This window comes from Leopardus geoffroyi, chromosome E2, assembly GCF_018350155.1.
Source record: "Leopardus geoffroyi isolate Oge1 chromosome E2, O.geoffroyi_Oge1_pat1.0, whole genome shotgun sequence".
NCBI lineage: Eukaryota > Metazoa > Chordata > Mammalia > Carnivora > Felidae > Leopardus > Leopardus geoffroyi.
This window is the reverse complement of record NC_059335.1, coordinates 49,273,281-49,296,140: the sequence shown is the minus strand read 5'-3', so window position 1 is coordinate 49,296,140 and position 22,860 is coordinate 49,273,281. Positions and strand designations below refer to the sequence as shown.

At 40.5% G+C, this 22,860-nt stretch overlaps 1 protein-coding gene and 1 pseudogene across 1 annotated transcript in view; both read left to right on the top strand.

The window, feature by feature from the left end:
* RFWD3 (ring finger and WD repeat domain 3) overlaps positions 1 to 22,860 on the top strand; it is a 43,405-nt gene that overhangs the window by 6,116 nt on the left and 14,429 nt on the right. The window contains exons 3-6 of the mRNA XM_045443539.1: positions 9,143 to 9,339; positions 12,371 to 12,441; positions 14,064 to 14,255; positions 14,351 to 14,442. Coding sequence (XP_045299495.1) covers positions 9,143 to 9,339; positions 12,371 to 12,441; positions 14,064 to 14,255; positions 14,351 to 14,442 — 552 coding nt within the window. The remainder of the gene's footprint in view (positions 1 to 9,142; positions 9,340 to 12,370; positions 12,442 to 14,063; positions 14,256 to 14,350; positions 14,443 to 22,860) is intronic.
* On the top strand, positions 5,411 to 6,823 carry LOC123579449 (annotated as a pseudogene).

The window sequence follows — 22,860 nt, the reverse complement described above, 5'->3', positions numbered from 1 at the left end:
CAAAAATAAATAAACGTTGAAAAAAAAAAAAAAGATCTTTATTTTATATGTGAGGGAAACTTGGACCCTGAGAAAGTGTTTTGTTCAGGGTCTCATAGCCACTGCAGGGATGGAGTTGGGCTGGTATTGGAACCCTGATCTCACTTGTTTTCTATACAGACAGACAGAGGAAGCTTCGGTCAGATCTGTGTGTTTTCCTTACATTATGGAAATGAAGAGATGATACTAACAAGCAGTAACTAGGCCACCTGTTCACTGTGTTTTACAAATGAGGAAGCTGATGGAATCATTTGTGTTTTGACTGTGGTACCTCTGGAATTGGGATTGCGCCTTCTGATCCTGGATTCGGCATCCTTTTGCCTGGGTTCTGGCGATTACTGTTTGGGGCAAGGGGAGGGTGCTCTGTTACAGCTGGTCCAGTCTCTGGAGCCTGGTCTTTTCTGGATGTGACCCATCAGGGTTGATGTGCTTCGTTTTGTGTCGACAAGAGTTTCACACGCATGCTACTGTTATGTAAGGTGCCATTCTGATTGTGAAGGCAGAGTAAGATTTCGTATGTTTGTGTCATAGGGGAGGCACCTTGCAGTGCTGTTTGGGGAGCCTTTCAAAGTAAGTGGGCTGAGAGGTGAGAGTGGTGTCCCCAGGAACTGGCTGACTGCCAGGAGGCCTCACAGTATTCCTCAGCCTTGGATGTTCATATACTCACTTGGGGGAGGGGAGTTGGGGGCAGAGCTGATTGCTCTTGGTGGGGTACACTTACCAACTCACAGGAGAGTGATGCTTATAAACCAGATGCCAATTTACAGAGACAAATGGAAATACCACAGAGACCAGATTCTCTTGCTGGCACCGTTAGCATAATTCTCCTAAAAGGTATTTATACACAGAAGCTAAACTCTGATCAGAAAATTGCTTCTGTGCTCAGAAACTGGGTTATAGAACCTAGATATTGAAGGATGTTAGTTGAGCTCTTTGACAACTGTATGTTTGTCTGTACAAAGCGAATAAATCTAAGGGGCCAGGGACTGTGCAGTTACGTGGAGAGAACATGGATTCTGGAGCCACGTAAATGTGGTATTGAAACTTCTTCCCCCTGAATATTGTGTTTTAAGTAAATGCCACACTAAATTCACATAAAAATATGAGCTTTTCCAGGACCAATTGCTTATTTTACCTTCTGAATTTCTTTTTGTTATTTTTTTTATACCTTCTGAATTCTTTTTTGTTTTTTAATTTTTTTTAACGTTTATTTTTGAGACAGAGAGAGACAGAGCATGAACAGGGGAGGGTCAGAGAGAGGGAGACACAGAATCTGAAACAGGCTCCAGGCTCTGAGCGGTCAGCACAGAGCCCGACGCGGGGCTCGAACTCACAGACTGAGAGATCATGACCCGAGCCGAAGTCGGACGCTTAACCGACTGAGCCACCCAGGCGCCCCTATACCTTCTGAATTCTTTTTTTTTTTTTTTTTCAACGTTTTTATTTATTTTTGGGACAGAGAGAGACAGAGCATGAACGGGGGAGGGGCAGAGAGAGAGGGAGACACAGAATCGGAAACAGGCTCCAGGCTCTGAGCCATCAGCCCAGAGCCCGATGCGGGGCTCGAACTCACGGACCGCTAGATCATGACCTGGTTGAAGTCGGACGCTTAACCGACTGCGCCACCCAGGCGCCCCAATACCTTCTGAATTCTTAACGTGAATTTCTCACTGTGGTGTTTGGCATTTACTCCCCTGATAGACCATTTCTGGGCCAGGTGCTGACAGCCTGGGCCAGGGTGAGCAGCTGTGCCTCAGACTCCACTGAGAAGCCAGAGTCGGAGAAAACTGAGTAATGAGGTATTTTTCCTAACAGGCTTCTCAGCCAAGATCACAAACTCCTTTCCCGTTTCTTTGTTTGAGGCTGCTTGATTCTGATTCTGGCTGTCAGCATCATCACTCATTCATCAGATATTTCTGACATTCCACTCTGGGAGAGACTGAACTTTGCCTTGGAGATACATTGTGAGCAGGACAGATCAGGGTACCTGTTTTCATGGAGCTTATGGAATCTGGGACTATAGAGGCTAGGCAAGGGGCAAGAACTAACACTGGTTTTCAATTCAGAGATAATAAGTGGAGGGAAAGAGGATTTCTTGGGTTTCAAGGTTGTACTCCCACAGACACCCTAGCACTTCCTCATGACGATAGTCCCCTTTCCTGTGTCCCCGTCTGACTTTGGAAATGCCTTTTACTGTCTTAATGTTAATGAGTGTTTTTTAATCACTTGATTTTTTTTTCCAGTTTCTATGCAGGAATGCTCAGTGTGCATGCCCAGTAGCCCCTCAGCCTCACTTTAGTGTGGATTTCATTTGATTAAAATGTACTTAAGAAATACTGTTCTTATGTGCTGGTCTCATGGTAGCTAAAGCTGCTGCTCACACACAATTCCCAAAAATAAGTTGATAAAGTTGCTTATTAGTATTTTTTAAAAAGGAAACCTGAGTGACCTCAGTAAAAACGGCCAGACCTCTGAAACAGTTGGCAAAATTTAGCAGAATCAACTTGCAGGATGCTGGAAATTAAACAGATACTTACACCATTTTCAGGGAGCGAATATTAAAAACCAAACCAAACCAAACAGCTGATGTCAGTAGAACGGTAAGCTTCGTGACATTCCTTGTTCCCAGATCCCTCTTCGGCTTAGTGTAACCATGAAAAGCCACTGCCTGCGATCACGGTGAAAACGTGAGGGAGTAGAATGGAATGGAAGCTCCTTCAGAGCCTCATTCCCAGAGAATTCCCTTTCTTTGTCCTGTTTGGTGGTTTCCTAGAAGATCTCACCTGCAGGGCTATTCCTGATTTAGCACTTAGGCCCAGTCTAAAAAGCCTAAAAGCCTTTTCCCCAGAGGCTGCCTGAGGTGGTGCATAACGACTGGGGCAAACTAAACTAACCAAAAAGCTTAAAAGGAAAAGCTAAGGAATGAGATCTTCGTAGGGGTTTTGAAAAGCTCTGACATATTCTTAGAAATCTAGAAGGCCACACATATGCCAAGGGCTGTGTACAACTGTGCCCGCGCCCCAGAAAGACCTAAGAAGGCACTAATTCCTCAACTCTTATTGGCGTTGAGGCTCTGCACAAGCAGGAAGAATTGTCACCTGCCTGGCTGATTACTGAAGGTGTGCCCCAGCATACACACACAGTCACACACTCAGCGAAGACCAGGAGACTTATTGGCTCCTCAAACTCTTGAACCCTGAGATAATGACCTGAGCTGAAATCAAGAGTTGGATGTTCACCAGACTAAGCCACCCAGGTGTCCCAAGATTTTTTAAATTTTTGAGTAATTTCTGCACCTAACATGGGGCTTGAATCCACAACCCCGACATCAAGAGTCACACACTTCACCGACTAGCCAGCCAGGCACCCCTAAACTTTTCTATTAGAATTTGGAATAGACATTTCTATATGAACAAAAAAGACATAGTCATATAGAAAAGAGCAAAGCAGGGGTGCCTCTCAGTTTCAGCCTGTGGCTCTTGATCTCACAGTTGTGAGTTTGAGCCCCATGTTAGGTGTAGAGTTTGCTTAAAAATAAAAGACATCTTAAAGAAAGAAAGAAAACAGCAAAACAGTAGATATAAATCCTGCCTTAAATGCAGTTGTATTAAACACAAATCAAAAAGTACAGATCAGCAGCATTGAGATGTTTTTTTTTTTTTAATCCAACTGTATTCTGTCTACAAGACAGTTTAGATTCAAAGATATTAGTAGGTTGAGAGTAAAAGGATGGACCAAAATAACATTATGCAAACAGTAACCATAAGAGAGTAGGAGTTAATATACTAATATCAGACGAAATAGACCTTAAGACCAATATTGTTATAAGAGTCAGGGTGCCTGGGTGACTTAGTCAGTTAAGCGTCCAACCTCAGTTTGGGTCAAGATCTCAAGGTTCGTGCATTCAAGACACGCATTGGACTCTGTGCTCGTGGTGTGGAGCCTGCTTGGGATTCTCTCTCTTTCTCCCTTTCTCTCCCGGCCCCTCCCCACCTTGTGCTTATGCTCTTCCCTCTCAAAATGAATAAACTTTAAAGAAAAAAATTTTTTAAAGATTGTTATAAGAGTCAAGAATGACATTTTAGGGGCGCCTGGGTGACGCAGTCAGTTAAGCGTCCGACTTCAGCCAGGTCACGATCTCGCGGTCCGTGAGTTCGAGCCCCGCGTCGGGCTCTGGGCTGATGGCTCAGAGCCTGGAGCCTGTTTCCGATTCTGTGTCTCCCTCTCTCTCTGCCCCTCCCCTGTTCATGCTCTGTCTCTCTCTGTCCCAAAAATAAATAAACGTTGAAGAATGACATTTTATAATGATAAAAGGGCCAATCCATCTAGAAGATATAACCATTATAAACCTATATGCCCCTGTAACAGTGCCCCCAATACATGAAGCAAAAACTGTCATAATTGGTGGTAGAAATCTACAATTCACTGGTAATAATAGGAGATGTCCGTACTCCACTTTTGATAATGAGTTTAACAACTAGGGAGAAAGTCAACAAGGAGCCAAAAAACTTGAACAATACTGTAACCCTACTAGATCTAATAGAAAATTCCACTTAATAGCAGAGTATCCCTATTTCTCAAGTGCACACGGAGCATTTTCCAGGACAGATCACATGTTAGGGCATAAAACAAGACTCAATAAAATTAAAGGATTGAAATCATATAAAATATGTTCTCTGACCACAACAGAATGAAACTGGACATCAGTAACAAAGAATTTGGGGCATTTCACAAGTATGCAGAAATTACACAACTCCTAAATAACCAAGAGTTCAAAGAAGAAATCCCAAGAAAAATTAGGAAATACTTTGAGATGAATTAAGAGAAAAACCTAGTATACCAAAACTTTTAGGATGCAGCTAAAGCAGTGTTTAGAAGGAAATGTATAGCTGTTAAATGCCATGCTAAGAAAGGATAAAAAGTACTCAATAACTTAGCTTAAGGAACTAGAAAAAGAAAAGCAAACAAAATAAAAAATCCAGAAATCAAAGCAAGCAAGCAGAAAGAAGGAAATAATGACCAGTAGAGCAGATATGAATGAAATAGATTTCATAGAAATAGAAAACCAAGAGAGAAAACCAGCTAATCCAAAAGTTGGTTTTCTGAAAAATCAACAAAATTGACCAACTTCTAGGTAGACTGACCAAGAAAGAGAGAAGACCCAGAGTAATCAGGAGTGAAAGAACATCACTATCACTCTTACAGAAGAAAGCAATTTTATAGGGGAATACTGTGAACATTTTTGTTTTTGTTTTGGGATTTTTTTGGTGTTTTAGAGAGCAGGGGACAGGGGCAAAGGAAGAGAGACAGAATCCCAAGCAGGCTTCACACCTGGCACAGAGCCCCATGTGGGGCTCAATCCTGTGACCCTGGGATTGTGACCTGAGCCAAAATCAAGAGTCGGATGCTCCACTGACTGAGCCACCCAAGCACCCCTGTGAACAGTGTTATACCAAGAAATTAGATAATTTAGGTGAAATTGACAAACTTCTAAGAAGGCATGTTTATCAGTATTCTTTCAAGAAGAGAAACAAAATCTGAATAGATGATTAACAAATAAAGGGATTGAATTAGTAATTTAAAAACAAAATTCACACAGAAGAGCCCAGAAGTAAGTGGCTTCCCTGGTGAAGGCTACCAAATGTTTAAAGGTGAAATCAATAGGCAGTTGATGAGGAAGCCCAGACACCCTCTGGACTTTCCCTTTTTCAGACGATTGGGAAGATGGCAGACATTCTGACTGAGCATGCCTACCAAAAGCAGCCAATTATCTTTCAAAATAAGAAGAGGGTTCTGCTAGGGGCACCTGGGTGGCTCAGTCAGTTGAGCGTCTGACTTGATTTTGGCTCAGGTCGTGATCTCATGGATTGTGGGATCGAGCACATTGGGCTTTGTGCTGACAATGTGGAGCCTACTTAGGATTCTCTCTCTCTGTCTCTCTGCCCCTCTCCTGCTCGCGCACGCTCTCTCTCTCTCTCTCTCTCTCTCTCTCTCTCAATAAACATTAAAAAACAAACAAAAAATGAGGGTTTTGTTTGGAGAAACCAGCAAGGAGAAGCTCCTGTGATACTACAAAAACATTGGTCGGGGCTTCCAGATGCCCAAGGAGGCCATTGAGTGCACCTGTAGTGGCAAGAAATGCCCCTTTATTCATAAGGTCTCCATCCGAGGGCAGATTCTGTCTGGTCTGGTGACGAAGATAAAGATGAAAAGAACCATTGTCATCCACTGAGCCTACTTCCACTACCTCCAAAAATACAACTGCTTTGAAAAACGCCACCAGAGCTTGTCTGTGGACCTGTCCCCCTGCTTCCGGGATGTCTAGACTGGCAACATTGTAACAGTGGGCGAGTGCTAGCCATTGAGCAAGTCTGTGTGCTTCCCTGAGCTCAAAGTCACCAAGGCTGCTGGTACCTAGAAGCAATTCCAAACATTCTGAGACTAAACATCTGCCCATACACCTAAAGAAAATAAAGTTATTTTCCCAGTTAAAAGAAAAAATGAAATAACACCAATACTTAACAAACTTTTCAAAAAAATGGAAGCAGGGGGAATACTTCCTGATTCTTTGAGGTCAGTATTATTCCAATACCAAAAACATATAAAGGCATCACAAGAAAACTATAGACCAATATCGTTTATTGGTAATTTATGAATGTAGATACAACGTTTCTCAACAAAATACTAGCAAACTGAATCCAACAACATATAAAAGAGATGATACACTAAAACCAAACAGGATTTGTTCTAGGAAAGCAAGGCTGATTCAACGTATAAAAAAAATAGGGTCCCTGGGTGGCTCAGTCGGTAAAGTGTCTGACTTCAACTCGGGTCATGATCTCACAGTTTGTGGGTTCAGGCCCTGCGTCGGGCTCTGTGCTGACAGCTCAGAGCCTGGAGCCTGCTTTGAATTCTGTGTCTCCCCCTCTCTCTGTCCCTCCCCTGCTCATGCTCTGTCTCTGTCTCTCAATAATAAGTAAACGTTAAAAAAAAATAAATAGTGGGGCGCCTGGGTGGCGCAGTCGGTTAAGCGTCCTACTTCAGCCAGGTCACGATCTCGCGGTCCGTGAGTTCGAGCCCCGCGTCGGGCTCTGGGCTGATGGCTCAGAGCCTGGAGCCTGTTTCCGATTCTGTGTCTCCCTCTCTCTCTGCCCCTCCCCCGTTCATGCTCTGTCTCTCTCTGTCCCAAAAATAAATAAACGTTAAAAAAATTTAAAAAAAAAAAATAGTGAGATACTATATTAATACATAAAGGGGAAAAAAACATGAACATCTTAATAGATGAAGAAGCATTTGACAAAATTCCTTAATGATAAAAAGAACAGACTAGCAGTCTGATAAAGACCATGAATAAAAAACCCTCATCTAACTTACTAACTTACTAAAGACTGAAAGCTTTATTCCTAAGGTCAGGAACAAGAATTTGCCAATTCTGTTTGCTGCTGTACTGGAGGTTCTCGCCAGAGCAATTAGACAAAAAAAAAAAAAAAAAAAAGAAATAAAAGGCATTCCAATTAGAAAGGATGAAATCAAACTATAGCTATTCACAGGTGACGTGGTCCTTGTATATATCATGAAGTTATGAAAGAGACCAGACACAAAAGGCCATATATATTATGATTGTACCATATGAAATGTCCAGAATAGGCAAGTCTACAGAGACCGAAATTAAATTAGTGATTGCTAGAGGTTGCAGAAAGGGGAGAAGAAGGAAGGACTGGTTATATGTGTACAGGGTTCCTTTTAGGTATGGCGAAAATGTTTTGGAAGAAGATAGTGGTGATGGTTATCTAACCTGTAGTTATGCTGAAAACCACTGAATTGGTGTACTTTTTTTAAATTCGTATTTTTTATTTTTTGAGCAAGAGAGTGCAAGCAGGGAAGGGGGCAGAGAGAGAGGAAGACAGAGGATTTGAAGCAGGCTCCACACTGACAGCAGAGAGCCCCATGTGGGGCTCAAACCTACAAACTGCAAGATCGTGGCCTGAGCTGAAGTCGGACGCTTGACCGACTGAGCCACCCAGGTGCCCTGAACGGCACACTTTTAAATTGTGAGTCAAAAAGGATTCACAATTGCTACTTCTCATTTCAATTTATTCACATTACTTTCTTTCTTTTGTTTTTTTTTTTTTTTTACAAACGTGTATCTTCTGTTGAATTAGATACCAAATATTTATTTTGTTCCATTCTGTCATCATTTTTAATAGAACACCCTAGTTTGCCATAAATTGTAGCCGAACTAGAAGAAATCAGTTTTTTTCTGAGTGAGCAGTCTCCAACAATGTTTCTGGGTAATAATGTATCTTAATGTTATAAAGACAGTTATTAAAACTTAAAAGTAGATTACCTTTCAGTAATACTTTATAATTATCAGCTAGAGGAAGTACAGAACACCTTTCTGATTTTTACTATCGAATGTCATTCTGTGCTGTAAGTGGGGTGTGGTTTGATAGGTGGGTTGTGAACGAAACTACAGCACGGTAATGGGTATGGTTAAAACTCAGCCAGCCAGAATAGGGTTAATTCTGCTCCCTGCTCTTCTCATCTTGAGTTAATTTTTGATATCATGCCTGACATCATGATAACATTTGATATCATAGCTGACATTATTTAAACTTAAAAAGAAAAATAATGTTTTAAAATAAGAGGTAAAACCATGATGCCTGAAGCAGGACTTCACATTCTACCCCGAAGGACCTTGGTCTGTGTTGTTGCAGGAGCAGAATTCCCTTGAGGCCATTTTTGATCAGCAGAGCCCTTTTTCTTCTTTCCCGCTCTCTTTCAACCCCTAATATCAGGAGACAGATTGCTGAGTTGTGTCCTTTAAAAGATACTGACACACGGCCAAAGGCCAGTAAAGTAGAATTTGGTTTTAGCAAGAGTCAACCTCCAGTGTGGCTAATGTAATAATTGAGTGGAAAAGAGAATATCCGGGCCAGCCAACATCTGCCTAAAACTACTATTTGTGCTTCAGTGTTCAAAGGCACATTTAACTGCCTGGAGATGGGTTGAAATGACCAGGATTTACTCTCAGATTACTGTGGCTTTTTCTTGTGTTGATGGTCCATGGTACTGTAATTCTGTTGTCTTTTTGCTTACGTAGGTCCAGAGCACCATTGGACGCTTACTTTCAAGTGAGCCGGACCCAGCCTCAGTTGCCAACCACGTCTCATGGTTCAGAGACCAGGAATCCTGTCTCTGAGGACTTGCAGGTCTCCAGTAGTTCTGATTCCGACAGCTCCACAGAGTATGAGGAGGTTGTTGTCCAGGAAGAGGAACCTAGAGCCGTTGTTACAGAAGGTGAGTATGTTGCTCAGTTTTGGATTCACAGGGCTAATACCCAGAAAGCTAGAAAGTCTAGACTTGTGATGTGATACTTTCCCTTTTGCCCCCAGATGTCAGTAGATGCCTGCTTCATACAGTACAAAGCTTTCACTGGCCATGATTCCATAGAGAGGATTTGATCTGACTTGAAATTTAATGTGACCTGTGACCCAGTCAGTTGGTCACTTTGTAATGGCATTTTATATTCTCTTTCATCTTCTTTGACATCTCATAAGGTAGTAGGTTCTTTATTTAAAGAAAAGCGTTGTAAATTCGGTACCCTGTCTAGTCGGCCAGTTTTTAAGTCCTACTGTAATGCCATGTATTATGCAAGCAGAGCTATGTTTAGCAGTAGTGGGCAGAGACCCTGGAGCATATGTCCTGCTTACCCTCTGATACCCCAGATTATGGTCTTTTCCCACTAAAGGGACTCAGGACTTCTTGGAGAAATGGCTTTCCAAGACTGGGATAGGAAATACACAAAATGAGCCTAGGGCGTTTGTGCTAGAAAGCAAGGGAGCCATCTCTCAGAGAGTCATCAGGTCGGTAGGCGTAGGAGCAACTTTAAAGGGGCTCCTAAGTGGCCTCAAGATGGGACAGTTTGAGCATCAAAACGAATAATGGGTGTATTCTTGGAGTATGGATTGAGATATAGGTTGAAATACATCAAATCTGTGAAAAATCCTAATTCATAATTATGTGCTTTTTTAAAAGCTCACTTATCAGCATCCTAAGTTATTAGAGCCCTGACGCATTACTCTGAAAACTGGTAAATAAAGGATTACGCATTTATCCTGTTTTACCTGGGTGAACTGTATTCAGGAAAACCAAATATTGGCTGATGAAGGAGGTTTTGTTTGTTTGTTAAGAGTATTTAAGGTTCACAACAAAATTGAGAGGACAGCGTGGAGATTTCCACACACTCCTGTCCTCACACGTGCACAGCCTCCCTGTTAGCACCGCTCGCCAGAATGGTGCATCTAATCCGGGGCATGTTCACTCCAAGTCCGTGCTTTACCTTAGGGTTCACCTCAGGTTTTCCATTCTGTGGGTTTCGACAAATGTGTAATGCCATCCCCATCATTATATAGGGTACTCTTACTGCCCTAAAAATTCTCTTTGCCTCTTCATTTCTCCCACCTACCCCCAAGGAAGTTCTTTGAAATAGAATAACTCCAGCTAATATTGGAGCAGAGATGACAGGAAAAAGTCATAATTGTGTGACTCCTCATGGAATTCTGTATCTAGGCAAAGATTAGCGGTGGATCCTAAAACAGGTTGAAAGGTTGATGGGATTCCTTTCAATGGAGGAAGCAAGCTGACACCACCAGACCATAATGTGCATTTTGATGTGTTGCAATCAGAAATCTCCATAGAGGGGCGCCTGGCTGGCTGAGTCAGCAGAGCAAGCGACTTTTGGTCTCAGGGTTGTAAGTTCAAGCCCATGATGTGTGTAGAGGTTACTTAAAAATAAAATTTAAAAAAAGAAAGAAACATCCATAGCACTTAGGAAATACTGTTACTGCCCCCCAAATCCCCGAGTCTGCTTAAGACTCTAGAGATAATAACCAGGTTGCCCAGTTTGCAGTAAGTAGAAGAACAAGGTAAATAGTACCAGAGATGCAACCATTTAAATCTAAAATGTGTTCCTTTGGAACATCTAGAAAAAAGATCTAAATGTACGTGAAGTTCTAGTATATTGGAAAGAGAATATCTCAAATAGTGGGGAAAAGACAGACTTTTAAATTAATATTGTAAAAACTGGATTGCTAACTGGAAAACAAACTGGATTCATTCCTCACACTATAAAATTAAGAAATAAGTGGATCAGAGACCTAGTGTAAAAAAAGAAACCATTCTATTATTAGAATAATAGATGTGATAAAACCCAGAAGTAGGGAGTACTTTGAAGTCTAGAGGCAGTACAGTAAAATTACAAAAAAAAAAAAAAACTTTGGTCGGTGTGGGAGTGGTGCTGGGTGGCTCAGTCAGTTGAGCGTCTGACTTTGGCTCAGGTCATGATTTCACAGTTTGTGGGTTTGAGCCCCGTGTCGGGCTCTTGTGCTGACAGCTCACAGCCTGGAGCCTGCTTTCGATTCTGTGTCTCCCTCTCTCTCTGCCCCTCCCCTGCTTGCATTCTGTCTCTGTCTCTGAAAGATGAACAAATGTTAAAAAATTAAAAAGAAGAAGAAGCATACAACCAAAGAAGTATTCTTGCTGCCCCTCTTCTTGCCAGAAAACAGAATTGAATCCACTGAAGCCCTTAGGTTTAACTGCCAGTTTATAGGAAATATCGGTGAAAGAGCAAATAGTTAAGCAATACCACAAGGAAGCAGTCAGTCAAATTTGGGATTAGAGTGTTTCATAAGACAAATGACCAGATATCTTTCAACAAATCAGTGACGGGGAAGGGATAAAAATGAAGAATTGTTAGAGTGAAAAAAACGTCACATATGTAACAGTCAAACTCGTTGTGGAGGCCTTGCTTAGATTCTGATAGCAATAAATGTAGTGTGATGAGTAACTTGAAAACAACTGGGAAATTTTGAATATGAACTGAGTATTAGTATTAAGAGATCATTAGTTTTGTTAGGCATGATAAGGATAGTGTTGATGTAAAAAGAAATCTTTATCAGTTAGTATTACAAAAGTTTTTATAAGTGAAATGACATTTTAGAGTTTGTTGTAAAGCTTTGTAAAAGAAAATAATGGGGCTGGGGGGACTTAGTTGGGAAAAGATTGGCAACAAGATCGATGTTTTTTTTAATTGGGTGATGAGTACTTACATGTTATTTATACTGTTCAGTCTAGTTTTATGCATATTTGAAAATATCCAAAAGAAGTTAAAAAATAAATTCACTGTTACAACTTAGGAAACTTAAAACAATACTACCAATTAGAAATGGAAAGCTGTGATACGCTAGGCTCTCCTGCTAGACTCTCATTCCTGACTTCTGTCTTCTTTTGTGCGTTACTAATCTTATCATTTCTGGAAATGACTTGGCAGACCAAGTAGGAGGTACCTCAGCAGAACAAGAAGTTACAAGTATCCGTGAAGGAGAGACCCTTCCCAAACAGGTAATATGAGCATCCTTTTAAATGAAGTGGTGATTTCCATTTAAAGAAGAGGCTGCAGGCTAAAGTGGAAAGTTTGCAGACTTTGCAGGTGGGAGGTCAGGGTGTGGGTCCAGTCCACTTACTCATTTATGTGGCTGCTTCCTCATAGGTTTAAAAAAGCAGGGGTAGGGGCACCTGGGTGGCTCAGGCGTTAGACGTCCTACTTGGACGTCATGATCTGAGGTCATGATCTCACAGCTCATGGTTTCCAGTCCTATGTCGGGCTCTGCGCTGACAGCTCAGAGCCTGGAGACTGCTTTGGATTTATGTCTCCCTCTCTCTCTGCCCCTCCTCCACTCGTGCTGTCTCTCTCTTTCTCTCTCAAAAATAAATAAACATTAAAAAATAAAAGTAACAGTAGGGGTAGATGTGAGGATAACTTGTCCTGCCTACCTAACAAGGTTAAGTTTTGATTATACCTTTTATCAGTACATAAAGTTGACTCTCATGAATCACTGCATAGTGTCCCATCTATAAATAAATTTTTGGTCAACTCTTTTGTCACATACACTATATTTGTTTCTTCTTTCTCTTGCTCTCCCTTTCCTTCCTTCCTTCCTTCCTTCCTTCCTTCCTTCCTTCCTTCCTTCCTTCCTTCCTTCCTTCCTTCCCTGGTACAAGTGCTTGCTTTGTACAGTTGTCTTGCAAGTATTTGTGATGAATATATGCTAGGTATATTTTAGCAGAGAGATTGCTCTGTCAAAGGAAAGATACATGGGAGCTCAGTCGGTTAAGCATCCAACTCTTGATTTTGGCTCAGGTCATGATCTCATGGCCTGTGGGATTGAGCCCACATCAGGCTCTACACTGACAGCTGCTTGGGATTCTCTGTCTGCCCATCCCCCGCTCACATGCACATGCTCTCTCCTCTCTGTCTCTCTCAAAATAAATAGACATTTTTTAAAAAAGGAAAGATACATGTATTTTAGTCTTTATAGATAATGCCATGGGCAATTTATGTCACTTTCTACCTGCAGCAACAATATATAAACATGCCCATTTCTTCATTAACCCTCAACATTGCTTGGTGTCATCAGACATCAGCTTATACCATCTAATAAATGAAAAAATGATCTCTTACTTTAATTTGCATTTTTCAGTTATAAATAAACACTTAACGAACCATTTGTATTTTTTGGTAAGCTGTTTATATCCTTTTTTGTTTTTAATTTTGATTTACATGAGCCAAGTATAACTGCTTGAGTTGATTATGAATCTAATTTTGAACGTATAACAAACCTGCTATTCCCTGTTGTTGATTATCTGGGTAACTGGCAGGTCTGTTTTGTTCTGTTTTGTATCTTTGTAAACATAGCTCCTTTTCTTCATTTGCATGGAAAAAATGTCCAAGAATTTCCTAAGATGAAAGGATGGTAGTATTTTCCTGGCTTGTTATGAAACATTTGGCCAGCTTGCGTTTTAACAAAGAATGGCAAGTGATTCCGAACTGTTGCGGTTTTGCTACAGTGTTTTCAGTTGGGTTTGTATTGTTTTTGTGTGGTTTTGTTGATGTGACAGTCGCACATCCTCTTCAAGACCGATATCATTCTCTCTAATCTGAATGTATTCTGGTTTCCGTCCAGTCTCCCCAGAAGACCAGTCCTCTTCCATCTTCTGTTCCTATGGATGATGAAGAAGGGGACACTTGCACAATATGTTTGGAACTGTGGACCAATGCTGGGGATCACCGACTCTCAGCGTTACGCTGTGGGCACCTCTTTGGGTATAAGTGCATTTCTAAGTGGCTCAAGGGACAGACACGAAAATGTCCTCAGGTAAGAACCGTACATAAGGACTGTGCATGTGCACAGTCAGCATGTTAGGTCAGGGTTCCTAGAACCAACTAACTTTGTCTTGTTGGGCTCTTTAGTGCAACAAGAAAGCCAAGCACAGTGACATCGTGGTTCTTTATGCCCGAACCCTGAGAGCTCTGGACACTAGTGAACATGAGCAAATGAAAAGGTAGGTGACAAGAATCTGACTACCTGGCAAATCTGAAAAAGGAGGTATGAGTCACACTTAAGGTGGTTCTCGGGCTTTACTTGGACCGTACTGGGGATCACTGGCAATCTGTCTCCCATTGTGATTTATAAATACACATCTGATGTCTTCTGAGGGAGGTCTGCATGGTGTGTTCTTGATGTTTTGGAGGGGCGCCTGGGTGGCTCAGTCAGCTAAGCGTCCGACTTCGGCTCAGGTCATGACCTCGTGGTTTCTGGGTTTGAGTCCCGCGTCAGGCTCTGTGCTGACAGTTCAGAACCTGGAGCCTGCTTTGGATTCTGTCTCCCCCTCTCTCTCTCTCTGCCTTCCCCCATTTGCACTCTCTCTCTCACCCTCTTTTGAAAATAAATGAACGTTTTTTTTTTTAAATGCGGTTTCAGAGCAACAACTAATTCCAACTTCAGCTAGCTCAGTGAGTATAGGCCCCAGGTTCACTGAATGACCCTTCTCAACTAAAGGGTAGGGGGAGCTTATCTAAAAATGAAGTCATTGCACAAGAAAGCAGAGCTAAGCAGTGGAGGAAGACGGATTCCTGACCCTCAATTCAGCCATGCCTAAATGAGTTTCCAGTGGATTTCTCGGTGATAACGTTAGTTTTCAATTTTAGTTGGCCAGCTAAAGTAAAGTTTCTGTCCTGTAATCTAAGGAATATTAACCAGTGTTTCATCACATAATATTTTCATTCTGGGAAGACTGACACCTGGATCATGAAAATCTCCTTCCTTGAAACGGGGGGAAGGGGCACCTGAGTGGCTCAATTGAGCCCAGTCTTGATTTCAGCTCAGGTCATGATCCCTGGGTCGTGGGATCGAGCCCTGCATTGGGCTCCACACTGAACATGGAGCCTACTTAAGATTCGCTCTGTTTTTCCCTCTGCCCCTCTCCCCCCGACCTCTTAGTCTAAAATAAGGGGGGGGGGGGGTGGGGGGAAGAAGGGAAAGGTGAAAGAAGGATGACAGGTGGTAGACCCTGCTGCTCATTTCTTCTGTGCCCTGTACCTCTTGTAAGTTTCTGCTTTCAGGGCCTGAGTGCCATGTGCAGATTAGAACAGGTAAATTCAGAAGGAATGGAGTGACTTTTCCTTCCGCAGGAGCACTTAGCTATCCCCACCAACTTGGAATCAGCTCTGACACTTAAGCCTGTAGTAGCGTGACCCAGGGAAGAAGACCATGGTGTCTTAAGCCCTCTCCGAATCAAAAGTCCATGGTGTCTTAAGCCCTCTCCGAATCAAAAGTCATAGAGAAACCTATAGCCCTCCAGTAATACCTCACACCTGGTGTGGGCGGCAGACCCCAGCAGAGTGAGTCCCTGGAATTTTTGTAGCTTATTCAGATTCTTCCCTAAGGATTACATTTACTGCCTGCCTCTGCTGCTAAATACCTTAGTCAGGAATTCCTCATCTTACTTTTTGTATACAGTTCATGACCACTTGGAACATTCTCCAAGTCTTAATCTCCTCTTCCCTAGAATAAGCTTAATGATACTTTAAACAAAGCAGTAACAGAAAAGAGGATCTGGCACACGGCTTAAGTGTTGCCATTTGTTCCCCCGTTTGTTTGTTCGTGTCGCTAAGCCCTCCTACAGCAGCACTCTCCATGAAAGATTCCTAAGTGAAGCTTTGCACGTGTAGTGCTGTGCAAGAAATTATCAGCATTTTGGAAGCCCAAGAACAATTGGTAATAACACTACTTAAAATAAACTTTAAGAACATTAAAAAAATATATATCCCCCCACTGAAAGAGTGTAGGGACTTGGGTTTTCTCACAACACTGCTGGTAAGAATGTACACCAACACAACTATTTAGAGGCCTTTGGCACTATGCTTTAAAAGCCTTCAAAAGTAAATCTGCAGGCATTTATTCTAAAGAAACAATTTGTGAAGAAATGCGTGCAAAGATTTATTTAATGAGACTTTTCATTTAAACATTGTTAATAATCCAGGGGGCCTGGGGGGCTTGGTTTGTTAAGCATCTGACTTCGGCTCAGGTCATGATCTTATCCCTGGATCTGAGCCCCATTTTGGGCTATGTGCTGACAGCTCAGAGCCTGGAGCCTGCTTCAAATTCTGTGTGTCGCTCTCTCTGCCCCTCCCCCACTCATGTGCTCTGTCCCTCTCTCTCTTTCCCCCTCAAAAAGAAACTTAAAAAAAAAAAAAATGTAAGCATTGTTAATAATCCAAACTGAGAGAATTAACTAATTGAGTAAACTCTGGCATATTCATGTGATAGAATTCTACACATTTATTTAAACTGATGTTAAAGTGCACATAATATTTTGTCATGTGAAAGTACATTATGGTGATTATATTTTTGCAAAGTGAAAAAAAAATACTACAGGTAGTCACTGACTAGTGGAATTACAGGTGATTTTCATTTTCTTCCTTATTTTTTCATATTTGGTCCAACAAATACTTAGCATTTTTACATGGTAGCTGTGTGGAGAGGGCAATTTTGTTTAAAAAGCTTACTTTGTAGGTGTCGCAGTTAATATATGATTGTATTTAAAACTTTGCGGGGCGCCTGGGTGGCTCAGTCGGTTGAGCGTCCGACTGCAGCTCAGGTCATGATCTCACGGTACATGGGTTCGAGCCTTACGTCAGGCTCTGTGCTGACAGCTCAGAGCCTGGAGCCTGCTTCGGATTCTGTGTCTCCCTCTGTCTCTGCCCCTCCCCTGCTCATGCTCTGTCTCTCTCTGTCTCAAAAATAAATTAAAAAAAAAAAAAAAAAAAAACATTAAAAAAAAAAACTTTGCTGATTACTCAGAAAACTCCCAACAAACCAACGTCCAGGACCAGTTGGCTTTACAGGTGAAGTCTACCAAAGTTTAAAGAGGAGTTAATAACCATTCTTCTAACTTTTCCAAAAAATAGAAGAGGAAGGAAAACTTCCAAATTCATTCTATGAGGCAAGTGCCTCCCTGATACCAAAACCAGATAAAGACACCACACAAAAAAAGAGAACTAAAAAAGAGAGAGAGAACTATAGACTAATATCTCTGATGAACATAGATACAGAAATCCTCAACAGAGTATTAGCAAACCAAATCCAATAATACACTTAAAAATTTAACCATGATCAAGTGGGATTTATTCCTGAGATACAAGGGTGATCTGTTATTTACAAATTAACCAGTGTGATATATTATCTCAGAGAAAGGATAAAAAGCATAGTCATTTCAGTAGATGCAGAAAAAGCATTTGACAAAGTACAACATCGATTCATGATAAAAAACCCTCAACAAAGTAGATTTAGAGGGAACGTACCTCAACACAATAAAGGCGATATATGGAAAACCCATCATCCTTAAAAACTGAGAGGTTTTTCCCTGAGGTCAGGAACAAGACAGGGATGTCCACTCTCACCACAGCAATCAGACAAGAGAAATAAAATATAAAAATAAAAGGCATCGAAATTGGTAAGGAAGAAGTGAAACTTTCACTGTTTGCTGATGACATGATACTATATGTAGAGAACCCAAAGGCCACCAAAAACTGCTAGAACTGATAAATGAATTCAGTCAATTGGCAGGATGAAAAATCAGTGTACAGAAATCTGTTGCATTTCTGTATACTAATGATGAAGCAGTAGAAGGAGAAATTAACAGTCCCACTTACAATTGCACCAAAAACCCCCAAAACCTAGGAATAAACTTAAGAGGTGAAAGACCTGTACTCTGAAAACTATAAAATGTTGATGAAAGAAATTCAAGATGACACAAAGAAATGGAAGACATTCCATGCTCGTGGACTGGAAGAACAGATATTGTTAAAATGTCTATATTGCCCAAAGCAGTGTACTCATTTAATGTGATCCCTGTCAAAATACCAACGGCATTTTTCACAGAACTAGAACAAGCATTCCTAAAATTTGTATGGAATGATAAAAGACCCCGAATAGCCAAAGCAATTTGGGAAAAGAAAAATAAACCTGAAAGCATCACAGTTCAGACTTCAAGTTATATTACAAAGATGTAGTAGTCAAAACTGTATGGTACTGGCACAAAAATAGGCACGTGGATCAATGGAACGCTGGAACGCCCAGAAATCAACCCACAATTATATGGCCATTAATCTTTGAGAAAGCAGGAAAGAATACGCAATGAGAAAAAGACCGTTTCTTCAACAAATCGTATTGGGAAAACTGGGCAGCTACATGCAGAAGAATGAGACTGTACCACTTTGTCACACCATACACAAGAATAAACTCAAAATGGATGGAGGACCTAAATTTGAGAGCTAAAACCATAAAAATCCTAGAAGAGAACACAGGCACTAATTACTCTGCCATCAGCCGTAGCAATATTTTTCTAGATAGGTCTCCTGAGACAAGGTAAACAAAAGCAAAAATAAGCTATTGGAACCACATCAAAATAAAAAGCTTCTGCATAGCAAAGGAAACAACCAATAAAACTAAAAGGCAACCTATGGAATGGGAGAAGATATTCACAAATCACATATCTGATAAAGGGTTAGTATCCAAAATATATAAAGAATTTATACAAATCAATACACACACACACACACACCCAAAGAATCCAATTTAAAAATGGGCAGAAGACATGACCAGACATTTCTCCAAAGAAGACATACACATGACCAACAGACACATGAAAAATGGTGGACATCACTCATCAGGGAAATGCAAATCAAAACTGTAATGAGATATCCTCTCACACCTGTTGGCTAAAATCAAAACCACAAGAAACCGTAGGTGTTGGCGAGGATGTGGAGAAAAGGGAACCATCGTGCACTGTTGATGGGAATGCAAACTGGTACAGCCACTGTAGAAGACAGTATGGAAGTTGCCTCAAAAAATTAAAACTAGAACTATCCTACAATCCAGTCATCACGTTACTGAGTATTTACCCATAGTTTACAAAAACACTAATTCATAGGGATATATGCTCCCCCATGTTTCGAGCAGCATTATGTACAATAGCCAAACTGTGGAAGCAGCCCAAGTGTCCATCAACAGATGAACGGAGAAAGAAGAGGTAGTATGTATATACCAAATCTTGCCATTTACAACAACATGGATGGAGCTAAAGCGTATTATTCTAGGTGAAGTAAGCCAGTCAGAGAAAGACAAATACCATATGATTTCACTCATGTGCAATTTGAGAAACAAGTAGACAAAGGGGTGGGGGGGAGACAAACCAAAAAACAGACTCTTAACTATAGAGAACAAACACATGGTTACCAGAGGGGAGATGGGGGCGGGGGGGGCGGGGGGGAGGCAGGTGATGAGTGAAATAGGTGATGGAGATTAAGAGTACACTTAACTGTTGTTGTTATTATTTATTTATTTATTTTTGAAAGAGAGCAAGTGTGCAATCTAGGAAGAGGGGCAAAGGGAGAGAGAAAATCCCAAGCAGGCTCCATGCTCAGCACAGAGCCAGACACGGGACTTGATCCCACGACCCTGGGATCATGACCTGAGTCGACATCAATGGTTGGACACTCAACCTACCGAGCCACCCAAGCACCCCAAGAGTACACTTACCTTGAGGAGCACTGAGTAATATATAGAATTGTTGAAACACTATATTGCACACCTGAAATTAACAGAATACTGTATGTTAGCTACACTGGAAGTAAAATTAAAAATAAACCTTGCTGATTACACATAATCAGTATGCCCCCTATCCTCTTTAGAAAATGTGAACATTTTGAAAATGCCAATAAATAGAGACTTCAGTGAGCACCCTTGTACTTGACTTTATCAGATCTTAACAACTTGCCATATTTGTTTAAGGCCTTAAGTAAATAAGTAAATCATTACAGATAGAGCAAAAGCTTCCTCATGAACTACATGTCCTTAATTCCATCACTTTCCTCAGAGGAGTTATAAATCATATTATAGTATGATTTAGGAAGTTTTTACACTTTATACAAATGTTATTGGATTATGATTTTCCTCTGTAACTTGTTTTTTTGGTTTAGTATTATGATTGGGGCACATATCCAACTTCGTATAGCTCTAGCTTATTCATTTTAACTTCTGTATAGTCTTCTAGTTCTCTAATTTAGAATTTTCCTATCCATGTTTTGTAGTTGTGGACAGTTAAGGTGGTTTCCAGTTTTTGTTAACGTAAGCCACGGTGCAGAGAGATGGGCAATAGTCTCCTTAGGTCTAGAAATGGAATTACTTTATCATAGGTCACATATAATTTCAGCTTTACTAGATACTGTCAAATTGTTCCTCCAGGAAGCTCTTCCCAATATATATATTCCCGCCAGCAGAAGCCAGATTTCTTATTTTTTCATACTTCGTCTGCTTTGTATTATCAGACTTAATTTTGATGGTCTCGTGAAGTGAAATAGTATTTACTTAATCTGCATTTCCTAAGTTATTATTGAAGTTGGACATACTCTTCTGTCAGTTTTGCTTATATCATTTGTTCATTGATACTGAGCAAAATACATTGCTTGTTTCTTATTGATCTGTATAGTTTTTTGTGTTTTCCTTATACAGTTGACCCAGGAGTTAGAGGTGCCAGCCCATCCCACAGTGGAAAATCCACATATAACTTTCAACTCCCCCAAAGCTGAACTACTTATTAATAGCCTACTGTTGACTAGAAACCTCCCTGGTAACATAAACAGTGGGTTAACATATATTTTATATGTTATATGTATTCTACACTATATCCTTACAATAATATCTAACTTTTAATTTTTTCCATATTTCTGGGCTACGCAGTTTATCTGTGAGTTTTTTCAAATTGTTCCAAATTTCCAAAAAGTTTTCCAATGTATTTATTGAAAAAAATCCACAGTAAATGGACTGGCGAGGCTCAAACCCGTGTTGTTCAGCGTCAGCTGTACTGATGCTTTGTTGCTTGTATGTATTGCAGATATAGTCCTCCAGTCTGGGCTTGTCTCTTTAATTTGTTTATGGTATCTTTGGTTGAACATGAGTTTTTAATTTTAACACAGTCCTTTATCACTTGTTTTGTGGGTTTTTTTGTCTCTAGTACTTCAAAGTCTTAAAGACGTAACATCATCTAAAGGTCTTTAAATTTTTGCTTTTTACATAGGTTTTGAATATTTCTTAAATCTCGTTTTACAGATAGCCAGTTGTTGTAGTGTAATTATTAAGTAATATGTTCTTCCTGTGTAAGTTTTCATTGCTACCTCTACGCTAGATTAAGTTTCTGTATTTGAACGAACTACTCTTAGGTTCTGTGGTCTCTTTGTTAATTCTCACCCCAGTATTCCCAGGTTGTAGCTTTAAAATACGTCCCCCCACCTTGTTCTTCAAATTGACTTTGCTATTCTTGGCACTTTGCTCTTCCGTATTAATTTTAAAATTAGTTGGCTGAGTTCCATTTAATGTAATTTCAATCAAGATTTCAAAGGAAACTTTTGAAATCTTGATTGAAATTGCATTAAATTTTTGAGAAGTTCCATCTTCATGATTTTGAGTCTTTCCAGCCATGAGCATTCTGTAATATCCTTCCGCTTATTCGCTGTTTTCTCGTGCCTTCTCCTAGTGTACTTTGCTTCATAAAGGTCTTGGCATGCCCTTTCACTGTATTCCTAGGTTGTTATTGTTAGACTTGCTGTTGTGAATGAATTTTTTTGTATTACATTTACTAATCAGTTACCTGGCATATGGGAAATACTTGATCTAAATTTCTTTTTTTTTCTTAAGTCTATTTTTTTAGTAATCTCTATACCCAACATGGGGCCCGAACTCACGACCCCGACATTAAGAGATACATGCTACTCCTACTGAGCCAGCCAGGTGCCCCAATCTAATTTTCTTGATCTTAATTCCAGCGCCTTGCTGAGCTCTAATAATTTGTGACTTCTCTTGAATTTTCCGTGAAGATAAGTTGGGCAGCTTTATCCCTTCCTTTCCAGCTTTCATCTTTTTTCTATCCTATCTTGTTGGAGTGGAAATTTTTTTTTTTTTTTTTTTTTTTTGCATTTCATGTTTTGAAAGTGTCTTTAGGTACATACAAATTTATTTTTGTTCTTGGTGAATGTATTTTTTTCCTTATGTATAATTCCTCTTTATACCTATTCATGCTGTTGAATTCTAAATGATCTTAGTATTTTCCAGGTATATACTTTCTATCTTTTTAACTTCAGCCTCATTTTTGTAGTATTACTTAATTTCAGTATCTGATGAACAGCTGGCAGCTTATTATTTTCTTTTAATCCAGCAGATAACTTTGTGGTCTTTTAACACGCCATTTTACTCTTTTGGCCCTAACTCAAGCGATAAGCTTGGCTCTGTTCCCTCATTTGGCATTTTTGCATTTTTAGTCTCGTTCCATGGTAAGAGCCAAACTCCTGGTCCTCACTGCCTTCCTTAACACTGAACCTCAGTGATTCAAGAGTTCAGCCCTGCATGCTACTTTTCTGTAGTG